The following is a 23,206-nucleotide window of genomic DNA, read 5'->3' as shown; positions in this document are numbered from 1 at the left end:
GACATGAGCCAAAAATGCATTACTGTGAGCCCATATTCAGATAGGCTACAATCCCAATTATTACCCTTCTCTGCAGGTTATGTCTGCCAGGTGCAAAAATAATAATGTATGAGAGATGGGATAGACAGAGTAGGACAATAATTGCTAAAACATATGGAAAACATCACATTGAAATGCCTTCTCTGTAGCTCCAGGCCCTCTGCAGATTTGAGGGCAGTGCAGAACAGATAGAAAGGAGCTGTGTGGCTTCCTGATAGCATATATGCACAATCAGTAGGTTGGATTTGACCCATTGTTTTGAATATATCTCCCACTGACATAGCTACTGCTGCTTATTGGATGTGGTTTAATTATGCGGGCAGGAGAGCTCTCTCCCAGCAGCATAGTGCAGCTACAGGGGAAACCTTACAGTGGCACAGCTGCAGTGGTACAGCTATGACTCTGTAAGGTCCATAGTGTAGACACAGCCTTAGTGTTCAACTTATTAAATCTTTTTTTCTAAAAGATCCTTTGGGGCCAAGAGGTTGAACTTCTTTGCAATTTTTGGAGAAAATTCTGATGTCATTTGCATTATGTAGCTGTGAAGCACACACACGCTTCCATTTCTAAAACGTCTTCCTCCTGCAAAATATGTTGTTAATGCTACATGAGAGCTGAAAATTTAAACACAAAAAGTCAGCAAATTCTCAGTTAGATTTCCAACACCAACCCAAGAATATCCAGGGAGGCATGATCTGAGCTCATATCTGAGGGATGAGAGCTCCCAAATTTCTAATTCTAGCTTTGTTTTACTGTAGATTCACAAGAGGTCTTGGCAAGTTACTTAAGGTGTCTGACGCTGTTTTCTCATCTGTAAAATGTGGATAATAATACTTTAGTCAATGTTTGTAAAAATGCTTCAAAGATAACCACTACATATTATTGTTATCCCTCAGTTCAAGCACCAACTTTAACTATGCCCTGTTGCTCACAAAAATTAGGACCTAATTTAAGCTTATTAAAGTAAACGGAAAGATTCTCAGATCTTTTAGAACCAGTTCTATAACATGAACACATATAGGTAGTAATATAAAATACCAACTTTACACATCTAAGGCTAGAGAAAAAGATGTTGGATCAGATCCTCCATTGACTTCAACTGAACCACCCTGAGTCACACCAGCTGAAGACTTTTCCCACAGTTTTTGTATTATATTACCCAGAATGTTTGACTAGATAATGAAAGCCCTTTATTGTAAATAACATTGGGAGAACCTAAAAAGGTTGGTTTCAAATAAGAATCCAAATGCTAGGATCCTTAAGCCATGGATATTTAAACTGTGTCACTTGGGGCCCAATTCTTCAGTAATTCTATTCTCAGAACTCCTCCTGAAGTCAGTGGGAGTTTGCAGTGTAGGAACGTGCAAGCCTGATGAGTTTTCAAGGAGAATGAATCTTAGAATAAAGAAAAAAACCCTTGTGATATTAAAAACTTCCTGGGATTCCATTATTTTATACATAGTCATGGCTCACTGATCCAAATCTATTTGCAATCTCCATTTTTATATGCTCAAAAATTAAATCATATTAACAGTTCAGTAAAGCATAAATGCCATCAGATTGCTTACACAGGCCCATAGACAAATCAAGCATGGATTAACTATATTCAGGGACAATAAAATCTGCAGGCAAGTACAATCAACACAGAATGAGTGTATATGAAGTCACTGCCTGGGCTTTGCTGTGCAGAATGAAGGATTTAATTTAAACAAACAAAGGGCCTGATTCCATGATGCACTGAATACCCATTAATGTGAATGGGGACTGAAGGTGCTCATCATGTCACAAGCTTAGATTCAGACAATGTTCAGCCCTTCTGTTTGTGAAGATAGTTTCTCACTGCAGATAAATTTACTGCTTTCTTGTTGGTTCTTTGTTAAACAAAAACAATATAGCACCAGATATGTGAACATTTTACTCATCTTTAAGTATTATCCTCAAAACAGTTTAGATTATGTAAATGTTTTCACATTTACACCAGTTTGTCCAAAACCAAAACACCTATTTCTAGTCATTGTGAGACAAATGCTTCCCTACTGTGGAGAGCCCTGACTCAATGAAACTTGTAATGAGGGGAAGGCAGGATCTGAGGATCCTCTGATGAGGGTTTGCACCCACTACATGATGCAGAGTTTTATGGCACAAGGGTTCCCTGCACTCCTGCATGTGGAGATTAAAAATACTTGAAGGTAAACCATGTGCTGGACTGGTAAATGTGCCTAGATAGCTTCATCAGCCATTCTCCCCCCTAGAGTTGGAACACCCCAGATAAAAGAGCTACTGTCTGCTGCTTCTCTGTTTACTTGGAGCAGGGAAGATTCTTTCTCTCTCCAGCCCACATGGTGATCCTGAGCATGCAGCCCAGCCACTTGGACTGTGCTCCTAAATGCCAAAAGTTCAAAAGACAAGGTTTATACACCACATTGAGCCCAAATTTTCCATACTGTCCACAGCTGAGGTAATTGCACACTTTTGGGCTGGTTTACCTGTCCCTATTGCTGACAAGCCACATTTGCTAAAATTATTTCTATTACCAGAATTAAGAGATTTTAAATAAATATTGTTTTTAAACGTGGCAGGTTTTACTGCTATTGAATCATGTAATACATTCTTAACTGTGAATTTCCTTATTCCAGTCCTTATTTTTTTTAAGCTACAATACTTCCTAGTTTAGATGGAACTCTGTTTAAGAAATAAGATATTCTAGCATTTTCAGTGGCTGCTCCCTAATGATTTGCATGTACATAGCATCTTTTAACAGAAAAATCTCAAAGCACTTTACAATATCTGTAAGGAGAAGGTACTAGTAACTGTAGTACTCTGAAATTGTTGCCTCTGCACATTCACACTTGTGGAATAAGCAACTACTCATGCACAAGCTTGGACTCTTCCTAAGAACCGATTGGTCAGGGTCATTAAGCCCTCCTTATCCTCCCCCCTGAAACAGAGTTCTCTGGGTACAAAAGTGGGAGTTTTCTTAAAGTAGATTACTCTAGGGTTAACAAAAGCTGTTGTCTCATGTATTGGAGGTTGGTAAACTGATTTGGCAGCCCACTCCACCCTAACAGAATTCAAAGACAACTTGTACTGTTTCAAGTGCATTAGACAGACCAAAGTTAAAACCAGTAGAGGACCATCTTGGGTCTACTCTCAGAGTAGTGAATTTGATTTGAATTGGAGTAAGTGAAAGTGGATTGCCCAGCAAAGCTTGTAGCTGACTTAGGCTGCTTTAGTGTAGAGCATGAACCATCCCAATTATGGCTTGGTAGTCAGGATTCTAAGGACTCCAGTGGCTTCCTTTTTGCTGAGTAAAAGGGCTTGATTTATTGTGGCCGTTCATGGAACCACAGCCAATACGATCCTGTTCTGAGGACCAGTTTCTGGAAGATATCCAACCAAGAAGGCCCTGACAATCAAAAGCAAGACCCTTGATCCCAGAGACCTGAGCTCGCTAAACAGGGCTCTATGCAGAAGAGCTCTCCTTTGACTCAGGCAAGACCTGAATTTCTGATGCAATCTACAGGCCATTAATATAAAAGGATCTTCTGGGTTAACTTGCCCCTCTCATTGATGGTGCCAGGCCCTTGACACTGCACCTGGTCAACCTGGATGATATCCAGGACCTTGAAAATGGCAAAGCTGGGCCATTGGCACTGGACTCAGTCAATCCTGAGGAACCAAAGTCTCTTATGCCACACATAAAACCACTCTGATGAGCAGCCTATGGAAGTGAAATGCCTCTTAGCATAGACTGGGCCAGACCTTCAGCACCAAAACATTACAAAGGGACAAACTCTGACAAACCCAGGGATCTCAAGTCACTTACACCTGGGAGAAAGCCTTCATGGTGAGTGTTATTTGGAACAGACAGTGCCAGACTTTCAGCACTGTACTCATTTGACTAGAGAGTCTGCAACACGGAGATACTATTTCCTTTGGTTTGTTTTAAAAGGAAAAAATGAAAAACTAACCAATTAATGGGCAGCGTGATGGAGTATACACACCCCTCACCAGCCAGGAAAGTGTTAACAAGCTGCTGTGGGGTCAGCCAGCCCCAATCCATTATACCTGCATTGGGTTCAGGCTGGGAGACGGGGGCCCAAAAGAGGGAGATCCCACTTCAGTTGGGTGCTGCCTGAGAGAGAGAGCACATCTCCAGCTCTCACTCTGTGAGAGAAGCCTTGCTAGGGTTAGGAATGAACTGCAGCCTGCCATAACCTCCCTAAGGGAAGAAAATCCTGAGCTGGGACCATTGTTCTGATTCGCTACCAGTCACTTGCCTATTGTTGCTGAGCCAGACTGCAGCAAGAAGTGCCCTCCCGAAGAGAGTGACAACCAACTAAAATCCTTTGTCTTCTGCACCTGACTGGGGATGCAGCAGCCGGTAGTTGTAAGTGCAGGAGTGAAAATGGTCACAGGTGGGGGAAAAAAAAAACAACAATGAAGAAGGTACAGGGATACCAAGTGAGCTTTGAGCTCACAGCATTGTCAACAGTCACAAGAACCGAGTGGCTGTTGGGGGCCACTCCTCCATTTATACTCCCAGAACCCTAGGAGAAGTGGGAGGGTAAATGGCCCCAACAGACACTGCTTTCTAGAAGATTCTGAGCTGAGGGCAGGCTTGTCCCATGATGCAGAGCAGTATCAGGGGGTAGCCGTGTTAGTCTGTATCTACAAAAACAACAAGGAGTCCGGTGGCACCTTAAAGACTAACCAATTTATTTCAGCATGTGGAGCAGTGGTTCTCAACCAGGCATACTTGTCTAGTCCAGAGTCTTGTCTCTAACAGCCGTCAGTAAGACCCCTCTTTTACAGCCCAGGGCCATGGTTGCTGGCAGAGATAGTGGTGCTTCCCCATCCCCTCCTATGCTCTCAGTTTTTTAACTGCCTCAGAATTTGATTCCCCCAGAGATCAGATGTTCAAACCCTCCAAATCAACCACGGCCAGTACTCGATGTTCCAGTGGAAGCTATAAGAACCCAGCAGTAGGCAGATATGGGATAATCTGCCAACATCAGATTTTTATCCTGACCTCTAAGAGAGATTGGTTTGCTCCTTGAAAATTTAATATCCCTTCCAAAATGTTTGTTATATAGGAACAGATCCTTCTGTAAACTTTTGAACCCTACAGAAATTAATTTGGTTGTTTTATTTTGTGAAAATTTTATAAAAATAACTTTTTTTAGTATATTTTACCTAATGAGGGTCCTGAACCAAAAATCTGGTTCCAAAACAATCCAGACTTTGGGAAAGTTTGCATCTAGCTCTCGCATTGTGGTCAGCTCATATCTCCATAATGGACTAATGCAAAACTGTTAATCCAAACGCTCCCACGTTTTGGATCGGGACCCAAACTTAATGGTCAGGCAGAGACTTATTTTTAGATTAGGGCTGGGCTAAATTCTATTCTTGGTAACACCTGTCAAATCCATCAAAATCAGTGGGCTTGCAGCAAGAGCATAACAACAGAAAGTATCCCTGTACCTCTACTAAAAACACAAGGTACATCACTGGGGCAAAGGGGAACACGTGACATGCCGTGTGCTCTGGGCTAGACCAGCTCCTGGTTTTGCTTTCAGCAGCAGCCCAGACACACACAGCCGTGTGCCTTGTCTCTTTGGGGTGGATCAGAGGGTGAGGGCAGCGGCTTCATGGGTGCAAGTGCGCATGTCGGGATCTCTGCCCGGGCTGCCTCGCGACAGTGGAGCACAATTTCACGCTAGAGTCTCCTTTGGCTTGCAGCTGAGGGAGGGAACTGACGTTGCTGCGTTACGTTCCGGTGGCACGTGGTCGGGGAACGTAGCTGCAGCTTGCGGGTCAGGTAAGCGGCGCAGTGGGGTTTCCAGAATGCGGGGGCAAAGGCTGCCTGCTCTCTACCCCTTTGGGGCGTCCGTTGGAGCGCCAGCGGCTGCGGCGTTCCCAAAGCCCGGCACGTCAGCCGCGTAGACTGGGGGGTGCCAGGCTGCAGTGAGCGGCGCGGCGGGGCGCCTGAAACTGAGATATCGCCCCGCTTTTGTGCGTGATGGATCTGGTGCGTCCCCCTGGGCTTTGCGAACGTCTGCCCTGGAAACAGAGCCCCGGAGCCGTAGAAATGGGTTCAGAAGTGCTGGGTGTCGGGATAGCTGCTCCCTATCGGGTTTGACCGTGAGGGGTTGGAGAAAGACAGTCCCTCTCCGCTCGCTGTGGGGGCGCCTTTCAAAACGTTGAGGCGCAACTGCAGCAGGGCTGTTTTTCTCCTGTTGGGGTGGGGAGAGCTCCCCCCCCGTATGTGTATATGCGGGTCTAAAAGCCTCTCGGGATGCGGTGGGAGGATAGATTTTGCTGCGTGTCATCTTCCTCCTTCAGGTGGCTGTCCTTAGACAAGCAAAGGTGTTGTCTCCAAGTGAGTGCCCTAGCCTGAAAAGTTGCCTTGAGACCTCAAGTCCTATTGATTTCAGTGGGAGTTGAGAGTGAGCACCCCATCTCACAGGCCTGGGTTGCAAATCCTGCCTTTGCAAACTGTCTGTAATAGGAGTAATGCACATTCAGCCTAGCAAGTAGAAAGTCTTACTACTTCCTGTGACTCTAGAGTTCCCAGCCCCGACTGAAGCTATTCTAGGAGATTTTTTTCCCCGACACAACATAATGTCATTTTCTTTAAATAGCCTATTAAAGTGTCCTGGATTGCTTCCAGTAGTCACTAGGAGATGGATACCAATTCCAGGAGACTCCAGGCCAAATCTGGAAGGTTGGCAACCCTACCTGTTCTGTGAGCCCTTTCTGATGCTGTACTCCTTCTTCCTTCCCACCCCCCTTTTCAGGGCAGGCTGTCAAAGTCAGGACTATTGTCAATCTAATAGGTGCTATGGGAAACACAGTGAACCATTAAAAGCATTCAACAAATTTAGAAATAAATCGGACCATTCACAATATCTTCTGCCTTTTCCCCCCTCTCAGCTTTATATTGCTGTGGACATAGGACCTCTTTGTTTTTTGAAAAATTCACTTGCTCCTGTTACTTATTCTCCATTCTACTCTTGTATTTGTGGTGTAGTCATTTCCATAGCAATTCTGACACGTGCAGATTGTGGCTGGAGTGAGGAATGGGTGGCAGGAGCATGTAAACTTCTAACCTCTATATTCTAAGGGTCTGTCTACACTGTAAACATTACAGCACAGCCACGCTGTGATGTGGGCAGTGTAGACATGCTTTATCGCCAGGAGAGAGCTCTTCTGGTGATTAAAAAACAACACCACCCCAAATGAGGGGTGGTAACTGTATCGCTCCTGGTGATAAAGCACTGTCTATACTGGCGCTTTTCAGTGCTAAAACTGTTGTCACTCAGGGGGGTGTTTTTGAAAGACAAAAGTTTAACGCTGAAACTGGCAGTGTAGACACAGCCTAAAAAAATCAACCTGCTGTGGATAAATGGCTATGAGTCCCATTCAGCTGGAGTTGAAAGTGGCTTAACTGAAGTGTAGACAGGACAAAAAATATGTTCAGCACTGTGTGTGCAATAAACCACGATTGAGACTTGGAGCTGGATCCTCCACTGTGATTTGGTTGCTTTGTGTTGTTCTGCTGATAAACCAGTTTAAACCAACTACGGGTATGGCTACACTTGGAGATGTGCAGCGCTGGGAGTTACAGCTGTGTTTGTACAGCTGTGTAGGGAAAGCGCTGCAGTGTGGCCACACTGACAGCTACCAGCGTTACAGTGTGGCCACATTTGCAGCATTTGCAGCGCTGTTGGGAGTGGTGCATTGTGAGCAGCTATCCCAGTGTTCAGGTGGCTGCAACGTGCTTTTCAAAAGAGGGAGGTGGGATGGAGTGTGACAGGGAGCGTGGGGGAGACAGAGAGAGTGGATTTTTGGAGCTGACACTGTTCTCAGCTCCCTGCCTTGCAAGTTCTAAGGACTGGAAGATACACAGTGCCTACCTTCAGTCATTTTAAAAGTTTTGACCTTTCCCCCACCTGTCTCTTTTTCACTAAATGCAAATTATGCACTCCTAAATAGTCTTTAGACCATATAAGCAGCTGCTCAACACTACCCCTCCCCTCTCTCCTCAAGCAAACAGCTGTGAACATTCCAAAGCAATTCCCCTGGCTCCGCTTGCACGCTCGCTGGAGCAAAGAGCAGTTGTGTTTGTCTTTTAGCTAAGTAGCTACAGGGAGATCGGAGTTCAGCCATTCTTCCGGTTTGTTGTGGACAGGAATTCTGGGATACTTCCTAATACCCTGGAGGCCAATAACAGCGCTTTTGGTGGCTACACTTGATGACCAGCGCTGCATCACCGGCGCTGGAATCGCTACACCCCAAGCAAACCAGGTGTACAGCCAGGGAGTTGCAGCGCTGGCCGTGCTTTGCAAGTGTGGACACAGAGTGAGTTGCAGCGCTGTAACCCCATCACCAGCGCTGCAACTCTCCAGTGTAGCCATGCCCTACCTGAGGATTTTCGTAGTGTAAGGAGAATTCCCCCACTGGCATAGAACTAGCATAGTGTCTCTATACTCCTCACACCCTCAGCCCCTTTAGCATAGGGAGTGTTCATACCGAAGAGGGATGTGGCTGGAACACTCTTGCATTGTTGGGGGAATCCCCACTTGCTATTTTTTTTTAAAGCCATAAACAGAAGGGCACAATTTTGTACAGCACTTGGCTACCCCTTGGATTGGGGATCAGTAAGTATGCTCTAAAGCCACCTTTGTGCTCCCCCCCACCAGCTGGCCAAGTGCTTCCCCAGCATGTCTAAGGCTGGGATTTTTGGAATGTGATAGTGTGACTGACTCTAGTTCAGCTGTAGGGTGACCAGACAGCAAGTATGAAAAATTGAGACAGGGAGTGTGTGTGTGTGTGGGGGGGTAAGAGTAGCTTATATAAGAAAAAGACCCCAAAATTGGAACATCCTATAAAATTGGGACATCTGGTCACCCTATTCAGCTGTGAGGTATGGCCCTATACCGGGGTAATCAATTATTTTTTGTCAAGGTACAGTCAAGGTCCAGACTCCAGAGAAAATAATACAGAAATAACAGCAACAATAATAATAATAAGTAAAATAAATAAATAAAGATTTCATGGTCCATTCAAAAGCATCTGGCGGTCTGGATTTGACCCATGGTCTTCTTAATGACTACCCCTCCCCTATACTGTTAATGGTTAATGGAATGCTGCTTTAGCTCAACAAAGCATGACTCACTTTTTAACAGTGTGTAAAATGATTTTATTCTGCCTATATTGGTAATTAAAGAGGTGTTGTCAATTTACTTTCTTGAAAAAGTGAACCTATTCTTTTTATACGTATAACCGCAAAGGGTTAGAAAAGATACATTCATCTAATTTTTCTATTATGTTTATTTTGTGCATTTGATAGTATATAGTGTATACAGTCATTTCCCCTGGTTCTTCAATTTTGTGTATGTGTGTTTTGGGGGGGGGGGGGATGGGGATGTGATTGTATCTTCCCTTCCTGTAAGACTACATCCCATTTTCCCATTTTTGAAATGTTTTTCTGGGATCGCAAATAGGCTGGAAGAACTCAGGTGCCTATCTAGTATCCAAAACTACTTTAAACTCATTTATTTTTAGATTGACTGACTACTTTTCAAGTTGATGTTTTTGCCACTGACTCAATGGAACAAATCATTGTAATTATTGTAGACTAGACCTATAACAACTTTGGAAGTCAAATTGGACTTCTTGTTGCTAAGAAATGCTGGACTGAACAAAGACCTTGATTCTGATTTCATTCAAATGCTCCCAGTAAGTAGAAAGCAGTATGAGGAGAGGTATGGGAACTATTATCAGAATGATCCAAATAGAATGTTTTCTATGATGTCATTTAGTCTTATTTAACTTACATACAGTGATGGTTTTTTATTTCTTTTTCTGCAGACTGTCACAATACAAATCCTAGGTCCGGATGGCAGAATCGTGCTTTCTGTTAGAGTTGACCTAGTCTTGGCCATCCCTCACAGTTTTACCAATGTGTTGATGTATTATGTATTGGGATACTTCTCATGCAAGTTGGCTTCATTAGGAAAAACAAACAGGAGTCTTTCCTATAGCTTGTGTTCTTTATTTATTCTTTGCTCTTGTGGGGTTTTTTTTACTCCTGCTCTCTAGCTCCTTGATGTATGTAAAGTACCTCTTCACCAGTCATATTAGGAAAAATCTTATTGTCCAGTAGCTGAGGACAAACAAAAACCCAGCCAGGGCAATTGAAATTTAATTACTTACTGCTAACAAGGCAGGGTGCTGACCTACACGTAGGAAGCTTGGGGGTGTGTTGACTCATAGACAAACAATTTTGGGTCTGAACTGCTTTCCCTGCTTTTATTTAGTAAATGAATGTCAATTATGCAAAATTACCTAGTATTATAATAGTATTGGGAAGGGGAATAATTGTTTTCCTGTGGAAAATATGATGGCATTTTTGCTTCTATTTTCTGGAGGAAAAGCATTGGGGGGAAATAACTTTCAGCTCAGTCTGATATTTTATTGGGGCTGAGGTGGATTTGCTTTAAGGGACTGCTGCTCTATTAACTTCGGCTTTTTATAAAATATTACCTATGCAAGAGTTCTGCATCTGATGTGGTGGGATAGTAAATTACATAGCATTCACGGTATTTTAAAGATTGAAACAACTTGATTATTTCTTACTCGTTTGAGGCCAAATGCTGCCCCAGTGCACAGTCTGAGAACCTGGAATGTGTGTTGGAGCAGTATTTCATAGTGGTTTGCTAAGTACTTGTTGATTCATAGAAACTTGACGGCTCACATGGTGCTGGCTCTGTTCCTTGTTTCCACATTAGAAGACAGCTAAAGTATATTAAATAATTTCTAATACACCTCTGCCCCGATATTACACTGTCTTCGGGAGCCAAAAAATCTTACCGTGTTATAGGTGAAACCACGTTATATCGAACTTGCTTTGATCCGCAGAAGTGTGCATTCCCGCCTCTCCCAGAGCACTGCTTTACGGCTTTATATCCGAATTCGTGTTATATTGGGTTATGTTATATCGGGGTAGAAGTGTATTATTTGTCCGTATAAGCAATTACTGTAGTTGCCATGTGGATGTTACATTATCGGGAAAGAGGGAGGAAGTGGTCTGTATGCTCCTAAAGGGGAGGGGAGTTAGTCTATGAGTCAATCTTTCCGTGAAATAAGGTGCACACTATGAAAAGGCTGATGTACCCCTGTGCTAAAGTGATGTGTGAGTGGGAGGAAATCCTTTCCCTAGGCCAGGGGTCGGCAACCTTTCAGAAATGGTGTGCCAAGTCTTCATTTGTTCATTCTAATTTAAGGTTTTACGTGCCAGTAATAAATGTTAACGTTTTTAGAAGGTCTCTTTCTGTGAGTCTATAATATATAACAAAACTATTGTTGTATGTAAAGTAAATAAGGTTTTTAAAATGTTTAAGAAGCTTCATTTAAAATTAAATTAAAAGCAGAGCCCCCCGGACCAGTGGCCAGGACCCAGGCAGTGTGAATGCCACTGAAAATCAGCTCGCATGCCGCCTTCGGCACGTGTGCCATAGGTTGCCTACCCCTGCCCTAGGCCATGCAGTGGCAGTGCAGCTATTCTGTAGCTTAAGAGTTGTCATCATCCTGTGGCTGCAGTATGCCCTCTTGGCTAGCAGGTGAGTATGGAAAATAACTTCTGATACACATAGTTGCTGCTTAACCACGAAGTACCTTAGGGTTCCTAGTTGGTATAAGGGACAACATTGACTTTGGCATCATAGAGTAAGCCAGTGTTTCGTACAGTACAGTGTATTTTAGTGGCTGTGTTTTTTAAAATTGTCAACAAATGACTTTGAATTAAGTATTAAACTAAGGTTGTTTTGTAAACTGAAGTAAAAACAAACACTTGTTTTGACTTCTTTCTGATTGTCTCAGTTTTCACTCAACAGCTACAATTTTTATGAAGTCAATGCAATTGGATAAGAAAATGAACTAAGAGAAAAATACTTGAACTCAGCCTTGTGAATGGTAGCACAATTTCTTTTTCTCTTTTTTGCACATTAAGGGAAGGGGTTTACTAGGACACTGTATGTATTTTCATACTCATTGGCCCCTTGAGGTCAGTGGTTTAGTCTGAATAACTACAGTATCAGTAAATTACTTATTTTTAAGCAAAAAGCGCATAATAACTTTAGTGATCTATACACAGATCTATGTGTGGGTATTGTATACATGCCATGCCCAGGCATTGCGTGAGGGGATGACTGAGGTCAATTGAGAGAGAATTTGCTGGCTCCACTTGCTGTGGTCTGTTGTTTATAAATTGTGGCAGAGATTTTTTGCAGTATAAGGTCACCTGCCTTTAGCAGTTAAACTGGTAGAAGCTATGCTTCTGTTCCTAGATTTTGCCTTCACACTCCTTGTAAGCATAGGTCCCAGAGAGGTCCATCAAATGAATGTCACAGTGTTTCCACCGTATGTGGCAATACCTATACATGGGAAGCCCAGAAATGGAATAAATTAACATACTTAAAGTCAGGATGTGAATGTGTTGGCTGCAGGATTGGAGGTTTGCCTGCATAAGGCTGTGCTAACGCTCGTCTTTTAATGAGCCGTAACTTCAGTGAATATTGTCTGAAACCTCTTCCAATCAACCTCCCCATGAAAGTAAAAGTTTAATAGAACTTCAATAATGCTGTTTATAATAAGTTTTTAAACCAGTTTTTATTGCATGTTAGGCCTGTAAATGTAAATAAATGCTCCAGTCAACTTAGTGTTTTGGGGATTAATAGTCTTTGTTCTGATGCACTTTGCAGGGGAGGCTGCCTTTCAGTTGTAGGGAGTTGATTCCTGTATTTGTGCAACACAAGATATAATTGAAATGTAAGATATTATTATACTGTAATCTGGGTGCAGTTGCAGCAAAGTTTCTTTGATCTAGTGCAGTGGAGGGCAAACTGCGGCCTGTCAAGGTAATCCGCAGCTCCCATTGGCTGGTAATGGCAAACCGCGGCCACTGGGAGCTGCGGGCGGCCGTGTCAACGTAAACAAACTGTCTCACTGCCCACCAGGGGATTATCCTGACGGCCCACAGGTTGCCCACCACTGATCTAGTGGCTTGCTAGAATAAAGTTCAAAACTGAATTAATAGATGTATCTGTCCATAACTGGAAAGAACGTTGCATTCTACTTCATTCTAGTGTGATGTTCAATTTTCCCCTTGCATCATTATTTGTGTTCTGATAGTGCCCAGAATGTGCAAAGCACTGTTTACAGACACACTTGAATAAGGAATCTCGGTCCTAATGAGCTTACATTCAGGTCTAAGTCCTTGATTCTGAAAAGCACTTAAGTGCGTGCTTAAAGTTCACCTTTGCTGCTGTAAAAGTTAATGCAGAGTGCATAAGGGGGAAATATTGCTTCCTTTGTTCTCATGACTCTCATTGAAGATGATGGATGAGCAATTTGACCTAAAATGTATAAATACTTGGCTAGTTCACGTGTTGTACATTGAATGTCACTGATGGAGTCATAAAATACTTAGCTACAGCAGAAGACATACTACATTGGAGAGCTATTGTAGATAAGGCAATGATTGCTTACGTCAAATAATAGATTTCTGGTTTATCTACAAGCTGGGACATCTGATTCTATTTGTGTATAGAAGATTCAGCACTTTTAATGATCTTGTATTGTTACTTCTTTTTAACGTGAATAATAAAAAGTGGCCCCCTGGCAAGTTGTAGTCAGAAATGAATCTCTCTGCAAGATAGAGACCGTATCTATTTCCTCTGTTGATCTGCTGTATGAATAAATATCTGCTTTGTGCAATAAAATAAAATGTATTTTTATACAGTAGGGATTTAATACTGGAAACACTGACATGAATAGTCCTTACTCTCACAATAGTCCCATTGAAGTAAATGGAATCACTCTTGTGAGTAAGTTTGTAGAAATGTAACTCAGAAGTACTGGGGGACATGACCCTGATTTAGCTAACGGGGGTTTGGGTTAATTGAGGTTGTAACAATTATCCTGTGATTGGTGATTCTGTGATTCATTCTCCTTCTGTTGTGAGTTGCACCAAAAGATGTAACAGGCTCTAATGGTGTGCCTCCAGGGCCTGATTCTGTTCCAGTCAAGATCAGTAGAGAAATTCTCATAGATTTCAGTAGAGGCAGGAATGGGTCATCCATGTGTAGTGAAGGACAGATCTGAAGCCTGTGCATATATTTTTTTGTATGAGTGTTTTTGCACATGTAGAACTATTTTTTAAAATTTCAATCCACACTAGATTTTTTTTTTTAAATTTGTTCCTTTGTTACAAAGGACATATTACTAAACTGGATCCAAACTTGTTGCTTGATATTTATACCGTTTGCACTTCAATTTGAATGGTGAGCCAAGGCAAGTCAGATTCTAATAATTTTTAAGTTCAAGTTCTTGCGCATTGGCACAATGTTGCTATTGTGTTCGGGAGTTCAACCTTGAAGGGAGACTTGGTCCATTCAAAAAACAAATCAAAATTATTTTTTAAGATATCATAAACAATTTCTTATTTTTTTAATATATTTTTAAAACAAAATCTATATATAAGTCTAAGCAGAGAAATTATTTGAATTGTTTTTTTCTTTTTAAATGTAAAAGACGCTGTGAATAATTAGCCTAAGGTTGGAGGACTCAGAAAGCAAATGTTGAAATAGCTGTAAGTAACTATGGTTGCATCTGAGCAATTTGGTTCATTCTGAGCTGTCCATTTTGGAAATCAGCAGTGCATGGATTGATGATCCTGCAGCCAAACTTATTATTTAAAGAAACGTTTGACCTTATGTTGTACTGCTGAGGCACTACATCTTGACTGTAGTAAAGCTTTTGATAGTGTCTCGCATGATCTTCTCATAAAACAAACTCGGGAAATGCAACCTAGATGGTAGGTGCAAAACTGGTTGGAAAACCATTCCCAGAGAGTAGTTACCAGTGCTTTACAGTCATGCTGGAAGGGCATAATGAGTGGGGTTCTGCAGGAATCAGTTCTGGGTCCGGTTCTGTTCAGTATCTTCATCAGTGATTTAGATAATGGCATAAAAAGTACATTTATAAAGTTTGCGGACGATACCAGGCTGGGAGGGCTTACAAGTGCTTTGGAGGATAGGATTAAAGTTCAAAATGATCTGGACAAACTGGAGAAATGGTCTGAAGTAAATAGGATGAAATTCAATAAGGACAAATGCAAAGTACTCCATGTAGGAAGGAATAATCAGTTGCACACATACAAAATGAGAAATGACTGCCTAGGAAGAAGTACTGCAGAAATGGAGGCGGTGGGAAGTGGCTCAGGCTGAGGGATAACACTGCCCTCCCTTCCTGCAGCCCCCATTGGCTTGGAGCGGCGAACCACGGCCAGTGGGAGCTGCGATCGGCCGAACCTGCGGATGTGGCAGGAAAACAAACCAGCCTGGACTGCCAGGGGCTTTCCCTGAACAAGCGGTGGCTCGACTTCGAGAAGCACTGGTCTAGAAAACATGAACTATGAGGGAAGATTGAAAAAATGTGTTTTGTTTAGTCTGGGAAAGAGAAGACAGAAGCTACATATACACTGGAATCTTCAAAGCGCTGCTGCGGGAGCTTAGGAGATGCTCAGGTGTGGTGCGGTCCCAACCCTGCCTCCCGGCCGGAGTTGGGACGAGCAGCATGGTGCAGCCCCCAACCCAGCGGCCTGGCTGGAGCACTGGAGCAGTGCCAAGACTCATGGTGCGGCTCGTGGACCGGCTTAAAATGACACATGGGCTGTAGTTTGCCCACCCTTGGTCTAGATAATATTTAGTCCTGCCATGAGTGCAAGAAACTGGACTAGTTGACCTTTTGAGGTCCCTTCCAGTCCTATGATTTTATATATATATAGTTGACCTCTCGAGGTCCCTTCCAGTCCTATGATTTTATATAAATCCTCGAGAGGTCAACTATATATATTTAAAAAGGGAGCAGTTACATTTTCAGTCTATTGGCAGATGTGACTTTGCTACAAGTTATATTTCTGTGTTTGAAAATGAGGCAGGTTGGGACAACAGCCAGTTTTTCACAGGATGATTGTTAACATATGGCACAGATTTAAAAAAAGCTTATGCTGCCTTATGTAATAGTGGCTTTGTCCTCAGGTCATTCTTTTTCAAAGATAACAGCAATGATCTCTTCACAAGTCTCCTGTGACAAGAACTCAACTGTTTTTGGCAGCTTTCCTCATGAAAGATGCTAATAAGTTTTAATGACTGTACTGGTGTGGGTGGGGTTTTATCATTCCAGTTCATTCTTTTGACACTAGAATGACAAAACCCCTGGGATGGATTTACATGATAACCAGTCCATAGTAGCTACTCTATCACTTTCTAGGAAGTGAACTCTGATAGAAACTTAGGTGGGAATTTTAGTTGGGTAGCAGGTAATTACTCAAATTAGAATTAGGCCCGGACACTGAGGTTAACAATTCTGTATGAATAGGATGTGTCATGGGATCTTGAATGGCCACTGGTGGCCAGCAAGTTTTAAATCTCGTTTGAAAAACAAAACCATGGCCTCTTCTGGAATGCTGGGATGTTGGCTTAATACCAAGAAGGAAAAGAGCCACCAACTGAATCACCAGTACCTCTTCCTGTTGGTCTCATATCCCAGTGCTGGGTAGGCCTGTCCTTGCTTTAACTGGTGAAATCTGACAGTGATGCTAGGGAACAGTTTGGTGTAACTGTTATCTTCAAAGTATGTAATGACTGTACTGGGCAGTGTAGACAAGGCCTAATTTTGTTATTTCTGTATCCGCAGCTCGGCAGTGACTATAGTGCTGTTCTTCTGTTGATTTTTCTAGTGTGCCCCTCCTTTCAGTTACTTTCCCTGCTTGGGGTCCTAAGATCACCAATGGGTTTTATACTTAAATTTTGGAAAAATAATACATTTTTGGCAGTGCAGCTGTAACCCAGTGGTGCCAGGGCTACACTTCTCAGGGCTGTTAGTCCAGTGCCTATCATAACTAATTTTTGTAAGTTAACCAAGGGACCATTCAGGGAGTCAAGTCATTAGCCTGGGATTTGAGAGACCTGGGCTCACTTCCCTGATCCACCAGAGACTTATTGTTTGACTGTAAGTCACTTAGCCTCTCTCTCTCTCTGCCTCTGTTCCCCATTGGTAAAATGAGGATACTAGACTTCCACCCCTCACGTGGGTATTGTGAAGAAGAATACATTAAAAATTGTAAGGTACAGATACTACAGTAGTCAGAGCCATATAAGTACCTTCAATAGAAATTCACTTCACTGGCATGGGCTGATTCTGAGAGTTGCTGTGCATCTACACTTCTCATTGTAAGAGTGGTAAGCACTCAGCACTTCTCAGGATCAGGACCTTTGGGGCTTTGCAACATGCAGATGTCTGTGATGATGACACGTCAAGGATTAGTCTGCAGGTAATTACATTGTGGTTCATCCAGGGAATAGGGAATTGGAACATCCTGCCTCAGTTACTCACTGTAGCCATTCATAGATCCATAGATTCTAGGGCTGGAAGGGACCTCGAGAGGTCATCGAGTCCAGTCCCCTGCCCTCATGGCAGGACCAAATACTGTCTAGACCATCCCTAATAGACATTTATCTAACCTACTCTTAAATATCTCCAGAGATGGAGATTACACAACCTCCTTAGCCAATTTATTCCAGTATTTAACCACCCTGACAGTTAGGAACTTTTTCCTAATGTCCAACCTAAACCTCCCTTGCTGCAGTTTAAGCCCATTGCGTCTTGTTCTATCATTAGAGGCTAAGATGAACAAGTTTTCTCCCTCCTCCTTATGTGACCTTGGGATAGTTACTTAACCTTGTGCTGCTTCTTACCCATGTGTCAAATGAATTCATGGTCCATTTTGGTCAATTTCACGGTCATAGGCTTTTAAAAATCACTCTCATGGTTTGAGATATTTACATGTGAAATTTCACAGTGTTATAACCATGAGGATCCCAACCTAAAAGAGGATTGTGCGGGGACGGGGGTGGGTGTCGCAAGGCTGTTGTGGGAGGGTCGTGATATTACGGTTCTTGTTCTGCTCTGCTGCTGATGGAAGCGTTGCTTTCAGAATTGGGCAACTGGAGAGTAGAAGGCAGTGCAGATGTGAGGGTTTCATGGTAGGGGGGTCATTACTTTTGCGGGGCCACGGTTGGCCTCATGGGGGGTGGGCAACAGCATGGGTGCCTGAACCTTTGTACGAGTAGCGGGGGGGACACTAGTGCTGTAACGGGGGAGGCCAGGGGCCAGGCCCCGTCTTTTTAACATGGGCAGTTTAGGAGGCAGCGTTTTCTCCCCCCCACACTGCAAACGTTGGTTAGGTGTGGAGCGGCACTGGCTGGGGCTGCGCTTTGCGACGGCGGAGCTGATAAAGTTCCACCCTCCCCCCCGCCCCAGGTGTGGTATCCCTAGCCTCTGTTTACCAAAAGCTGGGAATGAGTGACAGGGACAGATCACTTGGTGATTACCTATTCATTCACTCTGGAACACCTGGCATTGGCCACTGTCGGAATGCAGGATACTGGGCTAGATGGACCTTTGGTCTGAACAAGTCTGGCTGTTCTTATGACTCCTCCTCCTGTATCTAGGGCATGATGGGCCAGGAAGTGGGGCAGGGTTGCAGAGCTACTTGCAGCTGGGGGAGGTTCCCAGACGTGGTTTTGAATTGGCCCCATGAGTGGCCCCTGCAGGGGAAGAAGAAGTCCCATCCCTCCCTAGCCCTGCCAGAACTAGCAGCTGGAGTCCGGCTCATGGTAGGAGCCCTGGCTGGGGCATCCCAGCCCTGCCCCTCCCCAGCAGATTTCACGGTCTGTGATGTGTTTTTTTTCTCGGCTGTGAATTTGGTAGGGCCCTACAAGTAAACCTACTTATGGTCGATGCTAGTAATCCTAAGTAATTCTTAGATCTTGCTGTCTAAGTGCAATGTAATAAGTTTTTAGTTCTATTCATACCTCGTTTGTAATATGCCTTCTTTCCTAGTCCTAAACAGTATATTTTTAATCTGTGTTGCAGAACCTAAATTAATATCATGTAAAAGAACCAGAAATGTCAGACGATATCAAGAAGCGGCTGGAATTTCCCAACACGCTTATTCAGTCACAGGTAATGAACTTTTTAATACTAACCTGGTGAATTGTCACATTCAGAACTTTTCATTTTATACACATACCTTTCCCTCTGCATCCTTGCAGTAAAGAGACAAAAAGAACATTTATCCTCCTTTGCCATTATAGGCCTAAAATCAAAGCCAGCAGAGCTTTCTCTTATAATAAACACTGGCTAATCAGCCTAACTGCACAATCCAAACATCAATTCCAGTCACCCACCACTGCAAAGAGCTCTCATCTTAATTTGCAGACTCTAAATGAGGCTGGATGGCGTTAACCACCCAACTGCCTTGACAGACTTTGACCTTTGTGGATGCCTTGTAGTTCTGGAATTCCTTGGGAATATTTAAGCTACCACCTACTAAAAACAGATCCTTGCTACACCTGGCAATTCGGAGCCAGTAGAGAACAGTTGCACCCATCAGAGAATGGCTGAGGGTGCTGATTGTTAAAAGTTACATTCTGATTGGCTGGCTAAGCCTCTCTGATGATGTCACAGCCATAAACCAACTCCAAGTGGTAGAGTTGGAATCTCATCATGCAAAATAAAAATAAATCCGTACGCCCATTATTTTTGATGGGTCAGAGAATAATAATAGAATATGGTTAAAAATATGTCGTCCCTACACCCATGATTATTTTTAAATTATCTATCTATCTATCTGTCTATCTATCTCCATACTGTTTTTAGCTGCACAGATGATTAAACCTATAACCAGCTTCTACCTTTCCCTTTGCCTTCCTCTTCTTCCTGTTGCTCTGCCTTAAAAATTGAAATGCCATGCAAAACTTGTAATTTTTGTGGCAACCTGCTTCCTCAGCAGGACAGGTCACTGTGAACACAGTCTGTACAACTCGGAGCTTTTGCACTGCTTCCACATTTAACCCCAGCTACACTGATTTACAGTAATTCTGTCTGTCGGAGATGTACGTAAAGCAGTGTGACTAGACCCTTGTGTTGTGGGTAGTATTGTGTTTGTGGTTTGATTACTCCACTAGCTCCCACTTTGCTTCTGTTGCCAGTTCCAGAGTTTTACCTGATCTTCAAGCCATCGATTCATCAGGAGCTAACTTTCAGGACTCAGTGGTATAAATGACCGCATCTCTATCTGTGACCCCCCTCCCCCACAAGAAAGCTGCACTCTGGGACAATGTGGCTTACAAAGCCAAGGATAAAGATGTGAGGGCCATCTTCTTGGTCAAGGGGGTCTGCCTGTGAAATGATGTCCCAGAGGAGGCTAGGTTGATCCCAGAGTATTACCAGTTTTATTGTATACTGCAAAGTCCTCTGTATTGATAAAACTTTTCCTCCCTAACCAGACTGTCTGTAAGGATGCGGTTGTGAATGTGTATCTGAAGCACAGATGCTTATAACCAGGAAAGAGATGAACAGAAGGCCTACTGAAGTCCACTAAGACAGTGTCATGCAGTTCTAACCAGTTAACTAGTGTGGGGCTCTCAACAGAAAATCTTAGATATCTGACTTTATGCCATTCTCTTTCTTGGTTTACATAATAACAAGACACACAGATAATAACCCATCTATTTTTTTTTCTTTTTTTGGTAAAATATGTTAAAATACTTTAAAAAACAGTGCATTGAATAACCTCATTCTTGCAATCTTGGACAGAGTGAACTAGTTATAATTTGCTGTTGTGTTTTCTGGAAATGTGAACTGTTAATTAGAAGTATTATTACTGGTTTACATTTATAAAGTCATGTCATGCTATCCACTAGTGTCTGAAGGAAGATGTAATTAAACTATAAAAGGAGGAAGAGGAAGCTTGGAAATGTTTAAAACAATCTATATTCCTGTCCCTTCATCATTTCTTCACACACTAATGAAATAGAGGTGCTATTTTTTTCTTTAGCTGGCATCCCAGTTTGTCCTCTCAAACACTAATGATCTGCCCTAGCCAGTGATGAATAAATTCAACTTTTCTTTTGGATACAGTAATATCCCTAAGCATCTTTATATTTTTATTGTGAAAGGATCTCTCACAAAGACTTTCCATTTAGAGACAGCAACACAAATGAAACAAGAAAGAGCAAAGAATGAGATATGAGCCAAAACTGTGGCTCCAAAAACCTAAACCTGTACCTGTGCAGTTGTTTAAAATCTGAGCTGGAATTGAGAATTTCAAGCAGTCTAGGGGACTTTGATACATCTTCCATTAAATGAAAATTCAACCCTCTATCTAAATTTTACTGATGAACCTTATTATTGTAATGAATAGAAACAACACGCCAGATCTGAATAATCCCTAACTTTGGAGGTTTTTTAAATTCAGATATAAATTTGTTGCATGAGCCCATCTCTACGAAAGGTACAACTTAAGTTGAATACAAAGGTTAAAGGTAACTAAGCATATTTGGCATTAACTACTCTGTGCAGCGTGGCTTTTGGAAGCAGTGGGCCTCATGTAGGGCTGGAAGTCAGGAGACTGTGGTCCTGTTCCCATCCCTGCCCCTAATTTGCTGTGTGACTTTGAGCAAGTCACTTAATTGCTCCCTGCCTGAGTTTCCTCACTTGTTCAGTGGGGAGTGTAACGCTGTGTCTGTAAAACACTTTGAGTTCTGTGGACAAACATAGCTGTACAAGTGTCTATTGTAAGAGCTGATGTTCTCAAGCAGGGGTGGGCAAACTTTTTGGCCTGAGGGCCACATCTGGGTATGGAAATTTTATGGTGGGCCATAAATGCTCACGAAATTGGGGGTTGGGGTGTGGAAGGGGGTAAGGGATCTGGCTGGGGGTGTGATCTCTGGGGTGGGGCCAGAAATGAGTTCAGGATGCTAGAGGGGGCTCCAGGCTGTGGCAGGAGGTTGGGTTGCGAGGTGTGGGGTTAGGGCTCTGGCTGAGGTGCGGGCTCTGGGATGGGGCTGGGATGAGGGGTTAGGGGTGCAGGAGGGTGCTCTGGGCTGGTACCAAGGGGTTTGGAGGGTGGGAGGGGGATCAGAGCTGAGGCAGGGGATTGGGGCACAGGAGGAGGTCAGGGGTGCAGGCTCTGGACGGCGCTTACCTCCCGACCAAGGGGAGCAGCGGGGACGATGTTGGGGTTGGGGGAGCATGCTCAGCCCCCTGGCTGCCCGTACACATAGGAGCTGGAGGGAGGACCTGCTGCTGCTTCTGGGAGCTGTGTGAAGTGGGGCAAGCCCCTGACTCTACTCCCTGGCAGGAGCTCGAGGCCCGGATTAAAACGTCTGGAGGGCCGGATGCGGCCCCCGGGCCGTAGTTTGCCCACTCCTGTTCTAAAGTATCAACAACTTCTGCTTAGGCCTGGTTAGGGTTTAGGTCCTAAACATGAGAGTTGTTCCATGTGGACGGACCCTCATGTCTATGCAGAGCTCTACTGAGGTTAGTTTCTGACAGGATAATAGTGCAAGGTGATATTGCTGCAGACTGGAGGTTGGTGGTTCTATGATACATTTCAACTTCTCTAGCAAATTGTTGTTTGGCATCTCTTTTTATCCAGATGTTGCATTAACAAGCTCTTTGGCTTTCCTAGCACTGCAGCTGCAGCTTTGATCTTGGTCCCCTTTCCAAACAATAGTGCAGAGTGCAGCTTTAGCTGCATATTTTAATTATTTCTGTGTCTTTTATAGGCAGTGGGTCATCTTATTGCTGCAGTGCTAAAAGAAAATGTTTTATCTGACAAGATCAGACAGTCTACTGACCAGGTCTGTATTTCTTTGTTTTCAATTTCTCTCCCACATCAGATTCCAAGCTTCTTCTGTGGTCTCCCATACTCTCTGATTCATGTTGAATAAAGTTGTAAATGCTGTGTTATATTTTAGAGCATGCAGCTGGAGATTGTAAATCTCTGTGATCTAAAGGGTAACCATTTTTTCCCGTTTTGAGACCTAGTGGCTAATAGTAACCGACAATAGAGTGATAATGTTTAACTGGCTGCTAGACTTCGGCTGATGACAGTTTTTTGTTTTCTAAAATTTGCATCACTGCAGACAAGAATTTCATTGTGGGATCTGTGATGCTAATGAACTTTTCAAACAGATTATTATGTAATGGCCCTACATACATCATTGCAGTTTGTATATTAAAATCTTGC

The 23,206-nt window shown here is 43.1% G+C and overlaps 1 protein-coding gene across 6 annotated transcripts in view; it reads left to right on the top strand.

Moving 5' to 3' along the window:
- Window positions 1–9,597: 9,597 nt before the first annotated feature.
- FOCAD (focadhesin) overlaps window positions 9,598–23,206 on the top strand; it is a 210,354-nt gene continuing 196,745 nt past the window's right edge. For 4 of the 6 annotated variants that reach the window (XM_050944100.1, XM_050944103.1, XM_050944102.1 and 1 more), the window contains exons 1-3: window positions 9,599–9,783; window positions 19,045–19,134; window positions 22,743–22,817. In XM_050944100.1, coding sequence (XP_050800057.1) covers window positions 19,078–19,134; window positions 22,743–22,817 — 132 coding nt within the window. In that variant the 5' untranslated portion in view covers window positions 9,599–9,783; window positions 19,045–19,077. Of the gene's footprint in view, window positions 9,784–19,044; window positions 19,135–22,742; window positions 22,818–23,206 lie in introns of all 6 variants that reach the window. The other 2 variants (XM_050944101.1, XM_050944099.1) reach the window with 2 other exon arrangements.

The sequence above is a fragment of the Gopherus flavomarginatus genome, chromosome 3 (genome assembly GCF_025201925.1).
Source record: "Gopherus flavomarginatus isolate rGopFla2 chromosome 3, rGopFla2.mat.asm, whole genome shotgun sequence".
Classification (NCBI taxonomy): Eukaryota; Metazoa; Chordata; order Testudines; family Testudinidae; genus Gopherus; species Gopherus flavomarginatus.
The sequence above is the reverse complement of the archived record's forward strand: the minus strand, read 5'-3'. Positions and strand labels throughout refer to the sequence as shown.